Source organism: Haliotis rubra, unplaced genomic scaffold (assembly GCF_003918875.1).
Source record: "Haliotis rubra isolate DU_JTF1 unplaced genomic scaffold, ASM391887v1 Scf103, whole genome shotgun sequence".
Lineage (NCBI taxonomy): Eukaryota > Metazoa > Mollusca > Gastropoda > Lepetellida > Haliotidae > Haliotis > Haliotis rubra.
The window spans coordinates 487,682-497,847 of record NW_025764926.1 but is presented as its reverse complement, the minus strand read 5'-3'; the positions used below and the strand labels follow the sequence as shown (position 1 = coordinate 497,847).

At 41.7% G+C, this 10,166-nt stretch overlaps 1 protein-coding gene across 1 annotated transcript; it reads left to right on the top strand.

Moving 5' to 3' along the window:
* Positions 1 to 727: 727 nt before the first annotated feature.
* On the top strand, positions 728 to 8,951 carry LOC124271963 (monomeric sarcosine oxidase-like). Its single transcript, XM_046707136.1, has 9 exons — positions 728 to 1,042; positions 1,870 to 1,936; positions 2,944 to 3,000; positions 3,602 to 3,733; positions 3,914 to 4,127; positions 4,576 to 4,742; positions 6,141 to 6,327; positions 6,908 to 7,041; positions 7,844 to 8,951. Exons 1-9 carry the CDS (start codon positions 943 to 945, stop codon positions 7,998 to 8,000), a joined length of 1,215 nt encoding a protein of 404 aa, XP_046563092.1. The 5' UTR covers positions 728 to 942; the 3' UTR covers positions 8,001 to 8,951.
* Positions 8,952 to 10,166: the final 1,215 nt, after the last annotated feature.

Genomic DNA, 10,166 nt, shown 5'->3' with positions numbered 1-10,166 from the left:
CATTGCAAAAGCGGCGTAAAACCACTCACTCACTCGCTCTTCAGAAAAGGAATTTTCTTTGCTAATTCCAGAAAGGTATCTCAAACAATATGCAATCATGTATTTTTTCCATGGTTTGTCCTTTAAATAAGCATTCTTGAATTTGTGACTGACATGCATCCCTAATCATAAATTACTTTTAACTTGCCAGGAAAATTTATCAAGTCTGAAGTACATGCCAATGTTCTTGGAAAAGGACTCGGCATGGAGATTCTGATTTGTCACTGTGGATTCTTCCTTGGCAAGAAGTTCGGAGTGATCCATGTAAAACAGGTCAGCACAATGTGCTTGGATATGTACTGAGGAAGTCCAGGATGGTATCCTTCATCTTTGTTAAGCAAAGGAAGACAAAATCGTTTTAAAATATTTCTCTTCTAATATAATTAGGTTCCGAGATAAGTATTTGTCCCTGGGAATCATAAATCGACTCGACAAGCTCTTTATAAAGACAACAAACAGAAAGTCATGCAATATGTCTCTGGGCTAATCATATAGTTTATTTGCTGGTGTAACAAGTAATATGTTACTCAAATTAAGAATTAATGTTGAAGAGACTTGCAGGTACATGTCAGGTCAGGTAACAAGCGCCAGGTTATCTAATCTGTTTCCACACGCCACACAGCATGCATATATTTAACACATCAGCACAAGTAAAGATTTATTCCACCAATGCCACTGCAGTTCGAATGAGCTGCAGAAGTTCACGTTCTACTGTATTATACGTTATATGGCATGGATAGTCACACATCTTCAGTTATCGTAACTTGAGCATTTAACACCTGTTTGGTTGATAAAACAAATGCATGTAGACCGCAGTACGAATGAGCAGCTGTTAGGTCGATCCCGAGCAGCGTGCCTGCAGAGTTTCTTCCCCTGAGTTATCTCATAGACACTGATTACACAATGGCCGACTCAAAGCGGCAGTATTTTGAGTACATTGTCATTGGTTGTGGAGGCATTGGCAGCGCAGCTCTGTACTGGTTGTCAAAACGGTGCAGCTCAGGTGAGATGTTTTATTATTCATTCAAGTTTGCTCTGTTTAATGTGCAGGGACTTAGTTACTCCCTATACAGTGCAAAGTTGGCCCTGTCGTCTACAATTGTGCTGAGTTTCATCCCTTGGGCCTGCAATATGTCAACCAAGGTTATAGTTGGTCAGCATTTTACCCTTGCTCGTGAGCCGGGGTAGAATTGATCTTCAGCAACCCATGCTTGTCGTAAAAGGCGACTAAGGGGATCGGGTGGTCAGGCTCGCTGACTTGGTTGACACATTTCATCGGTTCCCAATTACGCAGATCGATGTTCATGCTGTTGATTACTGGATTGTCTGGTCCAGACTCGATTATTTACAGACCGCCGCCATATAGCTGGAATATTGCTGAGTGCGGCGTAAAACTAAACTCAGTCACTCACTCACTCACTCACTCACTCAGCACCTTACCCTTGCTCGTGTGTTTCATCACGTTCAAGACGTACATCAACTCGAGTTTCTCACGTACTATCTGATACACCATAATATAATTGAAATATTGGTCGAAGGGGTCAACCAATATTCTCACTCACAGTGCTGAAAAAACAATTTCCCCATTATATTAACATATCCCCACCAGGCCTGATCACATATACATTAAACGTCGTTTTCAAGAACGAAATGGACCACAGATTAATACTAGTCAAATTATAATGTCAAACCAAAACTATAAATACTCTCGATTGTCTCCCAAACAGTGGGGCAGGGATGGAAAGTGAAAAATAAAGTTTCACTCAAACAAGAAAAAAAGCCAGTTATTTACCATTTTAATATATTTAAGCATTGCAATTTATATTTCAGTCCTTGGTCTCGAGCAGTTTTCTCTCGGTCATGAACGAGGAGGCTCACAAGATGTATCAAGGATCATGTAAGTTAAGCATAAGGAATACGTATATATATTCCTGCAGAACAAGTTTTGTCTTACTTCTAAGCTTGTGATCAATAAAGACAAAAGATATTTTATTCTTCATGCTAAACGTATATACTGCTAGTCGGACAATATGTAAGACGGATGGTTACAAGAAACCATAACTTAAACTATGTACACTGCCAGAACAGATTGACAGTCTGCTAGACCAGTGGTACATGAAAACATGTAAGGATCTATTTACAGGGCTGGTTTGACAATACCCCAGACCAAGAAAAAATGTTATGACCTATGTCTACGGCTTGTTTGACAACATGCTGAACAGTGGTTACAAGATAGCATAACTTGAGCTGTGTACGCTTCTAGTTTCACACATACTGACTGACTGAGTTAGGTTTTACGCTGCTTTTAGCAATATTCCAGCAGCATCACGGCGGGGGACACCAGAAATGGGGTTCACACATTGTACCCATGTGGGGATTCGAACCCGGGTCTATGGCGTGACGAGCCAACGCTTTAACCACTAGGCTACCCCACCGCCCCAGTTTCACATATAAATATACGATGACAAAACTAAAGTATCCACTTAAACAGCAAGGTTTTAGTGAATATGTATGACCAGTGTGCGAAATAGTTTCCACATTATACTAGCCAGTCGGGCGAGCTATACTAGCCCACAAAATAATTCACTAGCCCAAATTAGAATATAGAAACTAAGCAAAAGATTACAAAAATAGATGAGAATAAGATATTGTCGGCATGACACGAGTTTCATCATTAAGCTGTTAATATGATGAACATTTTATCAGGCTATAATCTTACATGATTTAAAAGTCGGACAGAATGTTATATTTACAGCAATGATCCTATGAAAATTCACTGTCAGTCGGGCTAGTGACTGACGGAGATGTAAAGGCCTGACTGGATCTTTACTAGCCACGGGCTAGCCGGCCAGTGGCTATTTCGCACACTGTGTATGACGTGTACATGTTGTTGTTGTATTACAGCCGCCTGACGTACCATGAAGAACGTTACACCAAGCTCATCCCCGACACCTTCAAGGCGTAAGTGATTGCGTGTTGAGTGAGTGAGGTGTGTTCAACGTCGCTGTGAACACTATTGTCATTCATCTCATTGTGTTGAAGAAAAGACCAACGTGATGAAACTTTAAACTGTATAAACTGCCAGGCAATCAAAAATACACTTTAAAACTGGATGTGTCCTAATAGTTTCAAACGTTTTAATAATTAACTGAGCTGAAAACAGTCGCCGAAAGGCACACCTATAGGTGTATAGTTTCATTTCAAGAAATAAAAGTCTGTGATGACACAAAGCAAGTATTAAACAAATAAAACAGATACAGTAAATTCATTGAACACAATGTTCTTTTAGAATATGGGGCAGACACTCTTTCGGTGGAAACCTATCACACTATTTGATACAAAAATCCCCAATGTATGTATGAGCCGTATTTTTGGTTATTGAGCATTTGTTATAGAAAGAAAAATACCATATGTAACAATACAGAGGCACCAGTGAGCCATTGTCAAAGAAAATGTCAGGTGCAAATTACTGCAAATTTGTTAAAGTATTGTTTAGGATTAAAGAGGTGAAGGGCATTTGATGGCTACCCCTGACATGAAGTACATACATTTCTTTGTTAAGATGGGAACAGATAGAGCGCGAGTCCGGCCTACAGGTTGTATGGATGACCGGGGGCCTGAGGCTGGCCAGGAAGGGACAGGGTGACGCCATGATGGAGAAGTACGCTTTAGAACTGGACAGGAACAACATCAAGTAGGTTACAAAAGCAACGGAAACAAATCAATTTGGATTTTTGTCGGTTCTACAGTTCTTCTTGAAAGGAGCCATCATGAAATTTATGTCTGATTCTAGTTCGGTTTTGAGCAATCTAGCGGTACCTAAAGCACACCGTGTGTACAAACTGGAGATATGTACATGTCATATCTTCATCAGGTACGACAGGCTGTCAAACCAGCAGCTGATGGCCCGCTACCCTCAGTTCACAGTGGGTCCCGATATCGTGGCCTTGTACCAGAAACAATCGGGCCTCGTGGACGCGGCCATGGGGAACGCTGTCCACATTCAGCTGGCCAGGGGTAACGGGGCTACAATCCTGGAGAACTGTCCCGCTACCAGGCTGACTAGGGCCAACAACGGCAACGTCATTGTACGTACTTTACATCATCAGCATCAACGTCATTGTACATACTTTACATCCCGAGCATCAACGTCAGTGTATATACTTTACATGTACTTTAATAACAAATTTATTGTAGTACTATTCATTCCCAACGTCATTTGACGCACTTTACATGCTCAATATCAACGTCATTCTTGAAATGGAATTTCCATAATGAGCTAAAACGTCACTGAACATCGCAGCTGCAATACCATTGCATGCACTTTTCAATTTATCTTGAACAATACGACTTCATGTGAGCACTCGTATCTTAAACGCCTTTGCATCTGTTGATATATTACACTTAAACTTCGAACCAAACAAATTTCAGCGCAGGCATTCTGAAATATATCGGTGGATATAATTTGCCATTTCTTTGAGGAACCCCCAAAATACTTGATTCTTTGCTGAAGCTGATCAAGCATTCTATTGTCAGGTCCACACAACGAAGGGCGTGTTCGAGTGCCGGAAGGTGGTGGTGACGGCAGGGGGGTGGCTCAACTCGGTTCTAGGGACGATCGGCGTCCACGTCCCCGTCACCGTCACACAGGAGCAGGTGACGTACTACGCCACGCCGCACATGAAGGAGTTCACCAAGGAAAAGTGAGTACAAATAACTCTGACCATGACTTGCTGGATGGTCTCACTACTACCACAGTCAGCATCAGCTCTTTGAAAAGGAATCAAACTGATGCTGCGGACTTTCTGATGTAAGTAATGAATTGTTATGGGTTATTTAAACTTTTTGCAGTCACAAAAGCAATCAAAGGTAAGCTGCTAATTCATGTCTATGTTTCGCATTTCGAAGATAATATCAAATCGTCGGGAGTCAATGTGTAGTACATTTCGAGATTATCTAAACCCAGAGTGGAAGGTAGGTGTGGGACAAAAGGGCCTGAGATTGAAGTCAAGTCTTGTGGAACACAACAGTTCTTCAATGCTTCTTAAAGATGTTTCTAATGTTTCCAAATACGTTTCCTTCACTACGTTCATCATCCATGGCTCAGATGGCAGAATAAAAAGCTGTGTGTTATTTGGCCACCGCTATTTTAAATTCACTCCAAACTCACACATATTTTTACATTTTTTCATTCCACGATGCTGTACACCATACATGCATTACATACATTAACTCACTGCAGTACACCTGTAACACTGAAACGTCACGTTCGTTTTAATGAATGTCGATGGTGTTCCTTAATATTATCACTGATGAGTGCATGCCACCAACCAAGGTTATACACATACCATGTACATATGTTACTTTTAACCCTTAAAGAGGGACGCTGGAGTAGCCTAGTGGTTAAAGCGTTCGCTCGTCACGCCGAAGATCCAGGTTCGATTCCCCACATGGGTGAAGCCCATTTCTGGTGTCCCCCGCCGTGATATTGCTAGAATATTGGTAAAAGCGGCGTAAAACTCAACTCACTCACTATATCCTAAAGACCACATGCACAAAGGATAGCAGTGACATTTCTGTATATCCACAGTAGGTTTATTGAGACAAATGGAATTAAGGCCAGGTTGATTTTCAAGTAATTGTTTGAATTTTTGCGAATGTCAGAAAATGAACGAGTGCAGGACACACTCGCCTTTTCACAAACAGGTCTTTTTAGAACTGAGAGAGTTGTGATTTAGTCAGAATCATTCAAGGGACTTTTCTTTAAGCGTCCGCCCGGTGAGGGGAAGGGCGCGGCTTCGATGCCCGGCCGCGTCATACCAAAAGACGTTTAAATATGGTACTTGTTGGTCCCTGCCTGGCGCTCGGCATCAATGGGTACAACAAGGACTGGTCGGCTCGGAGTCAGTATAATGTGTCTGAGTGGGGTATTCATGCTTCACTGCGGCATGGTATCAGAATGAGCTTGCACCATAAAACCAGCTTAAGTCTGGGCCTAGTACAAACAACCACACATACACACACATAGTAAAGATTGACACAGTCAATTAAGTCGACATCGCTGACTACAAACTGAAACACATAAAACTGTTCTGTGGTAGGTTCCCCATTTGGATTTTTCACTGCCCCCGTTACAACATCTACGCCCTTCCCATCCACGGCAACACGGGATCGAAGATCGGGGTCGATGCTCAAGGCAACGTGGTAACCGCGGACACGAGGACCTTTGAGCCGGATCCTGTTCGAGAGCGGATCTGTGCAGAGCTCCTGCAGGAGATTTGTCCCAAGGTATATATGGGATTTCTGAAACAGCCAAAATAGTTTACATTCTTGGGTCCTTTTCACAAGGTGCTAGTAGTATCTACAACAGAACTGCAAAATCTGTAATGAACCAGGGTTAGGGTTTGCAGTCGGCATTGCGCATAAACGAATTCAAAAAGAGACAGACCTAAACGAGTACCACGTCATATTACCGCCGTCCGCAAATCCTTATTCTGGTTAGGTTCGTTCAGAGATTACAGTGACATTTACGACTGACGTGCAGACATTCGGGGTAAAACGTCACCATATGTGTCGTATACAGTAATTTTGTCTGACCTCCGAGGAAAGGTGCATTATTAATACATAAGAAATGAATATGAATAGTGTTTCTAATACAATTGCCGTTAAAGACATCTGCCTCAATAAGGACACAACGGTCGCCTCTCACGAGGAATTAATTGTGAATACCAAAGTTTATAGGTTTGCTAACCGATCGTTTAATACGCCACCGTACAAGCACCCCGTCGTTAAAACGACTGAATCAGTGAGGTGAAATAAACTACAAATAGTGTGAGAAAGATTCTGTATACGTATTTGGTGTTTGCAGTTTCTGGGACCAATCCTCCAGACCAAAACCTGCCTGTACACCATGCCCCCGGACAGAGACTTTGTGGTCGACACATGCGCATACAAGGGCTGGTCTGACGTCATCGTTTGTTGTGGAGCTGGACATGCGTACAAGTGAGCACACCTTGGAATGCATTTCCTTCGGGGGTAGTGACAGATTTTAGGATTATATTCAGGCACATTCTGTGCGTAAGACCTGTTCTGTATGATTTGTAACAAATGCCATGGACTTTGACTTTGACTTTGAATGTGACTTTAGATTGGAGACAATTTAACAAATATCACAGAAAACGGGACTCACCACTATGTTTCAAATGTTGCAAATTCGTGCTGACAGTAATCACAATGATAGATTTTCAAAGTTACGACGGGAAAGCAATATTTCCCATTAGCTATTGCGTGTTGAGATATTATGGGGTTTTAAAAGATTTAAAAGTTTTAAATTAATGTTTTAAGAAGTAGAACCACGTAGACATATTCATACAAAGCTGACTACATACAGTTCTTTGTTTGGATATATCATTGCTAACTTAAGATATTTTCATACCCGTGAAGATCCGGGTTAGAATTGGTGTTCAGCAACCCATTCTTGTCGTAGGAGGCGACTAACGGGATCGGGTTGTGATCAATTGCGTTGATCGATGCTCATGATGTCAATCACTGGATTGTCTGATTCAGACTTGATTATATACAGACCGCATTCATATAGCTGGAATATTGCTTAGTGCGGCGTTGAACAATACAAAAAGAAGAATAAGGTCAAACAAATAAGATATTTTCAGTTGAATACAACCGAGAGGTGTAATTCATTTTCCCTGTTTATTGAAAATATAACATATGCAAAAGCTCAACTGAGGGGCATGGTCTTTCACCCGTCTGGTTATAACCGTGTCTTCCATGGGTTTTCATTCTTCAGATTTGCAAGTCTGCTTGGTAAGATCCTAAGCGAACTCGCCGTTGACGGACGTACCCAGTATGACATCAGTCAGTTCAACATCACCAGAGACGCCATCCAGGACCCCACCTTCAAACCAACGTTTTTCTTGGGCAGTGATGTACCGGCAAAGCTATGAACAGGAAGCTGCTTTTTGCCGTTCATCTCCCACAAGAAACAGTGTCAGTGTCCATGTAATTTGGCCCTATTCCACAAAACTGCCATCCTTTCTATATACAGTTATTCACGTGGCGTTTAGATTTGTGATGATTCAGCAACGGAAATGTATTTGGCGCTTGTTCTTGATATGAATATATCACTTAGAATTCCCTTGTATTGCAGATATGGATTTTTCACCTGGTTGAAACATGACTTCCCAAATATAAGATAACTAAAAGTCATGGTGATGATCACCATTATTCCAATATTGTTCATTTATCTTTAAATGGAGGCTGGTTGTTAAACAAACATAGTCCAATGCAGTGTACATAGTGGTATTCTTGTGGACCTTCACAACAATTCGCTTCTTTCGCTTTGAACAGCCTTGGGTGCATTCGGTGAAGACTAGTTAACACTCAGCACGATATTAACATGGCACGCATACTGGTCGTACGGTAATGTTTGGCAGTCCCGATATCATCAGGGCACAATTTATCTTCAGTATCAGTATCCAATAGCTCAGTTTTATCATTGCTGTCGTAAGATTAGAATATATGAATACTCGTGGTCCAATCGGGCTGTTAATGCTCATTAACAGCTCAGGGCCTTTGGCTTCTTTACACGCAGCCCAGACAGCGAATGGCACTTTTCCCAGGAAGCGCAGCATAGTCGAACCCACCAAGAACAATTCGGTGGTGATTTGATACACCACTTCACTTGGTTGACACTCATGTATGTACTGTCCAGCAGTACTGAACCATCAGCAAAATCAACATTGGCATTTCCTTGGTTCGTATACGAGAAACTGTGGAATACCTCATTTTAATCATGAGTGTTGACATGCTCCATGAGTGGATCATCAAACAAATTAATGTATGCAAAAGTGCATCATAACGTTCTGCCACACTGATAAATACAAGTTACTGAGAGAGCGAGGGTTGTTGAAGAATCTATTGTCTGACTCTCCGTGCGAGAGTGTGAAGCCGAGGGACAGCATAAGGATTTGTGTATTGGACTCGATTGCGTAGGTACAACAATCAAGAATTGTATCCATTTGTCAAGTGTATTCTTCTAAAAGTATGCATTTATATGGGCATTCAGGAGTTCGTCTCGAACACGCATCCTAGCATGTAAGTACGTATACTTATACTCACGACCCATGAAGATCCGGGTTAGAATTGATCTTCAGTAACCTATGCTTGTCGTAAGAGGCGACTAACGGGATCGGGTGGTCAGGCTCGCCGGCTTGGTTGACACATGTCATCGTATCACAATTGCGTAGATCGATGCTCATGCTGTTGATCACTGTATTGTCTGGTCTCTACAGCTGGAATATTGCTGAATGTGGCGTTAAACAACAAACCAACCAAACCAACCAACTTATACTCTAGGACAAGTTTCAGGTTCAGAATATTGCATTTGTCAAGCCCCAGGGACATGTCAATATTCTTAGTAAAGTTCGCGACAAGGGAATCTAATTTTTAATGTGGATTCTCCATTCCAGTAACCTCGATATCCATTCGCGAGGTATAACTATGTTTGGTATTGAGCACAGTCAAGAAAATGGAAGACAACAATTTACCAGACACAAAATACACAGATTCATGCCAAATGTCTTGGCGTCAAGCATATATTTTACCGGGGTAGCATGTTCAGCAGAATTATGTGGTGCGTGTCCCTGTTCAAAGATCACAGGTCAAACATCAGTTGAAGTTTAGCAACGTTGGTCGTGGAGACTCCTTGGATGGGTGACCATGTTTGGCAGCTTGCTGAATCCTGAGAGTTTCTAGGACTTCGGTCCAGCCTAAGAACGTGTAACGCATGTGGTCTCACCGAAGGCAAGTGACATTGTTGATAATATGCCTCTGTTCACTCAGCAGTAAATGGGTACCCGGTGGGATATGATGGTCTGTTAATCTTCTAGCGCCTGACAATCAGCTTGGGTTGAAGTGCAGGCTGTAATAAAGTTAGCGCTTTGCGCATACACCTTGTGTGTGGAAGGTAGCGCAATATAACTACACATAATTATCAGTTTATTAGTTTATTATTATCAGTACAACGTGAAACTCACACACGTCAAAGAACTTGAAAAACAAATTCAGAATTTACAACAAACGCATGTCAAATTATATTTTGTGTTAATACA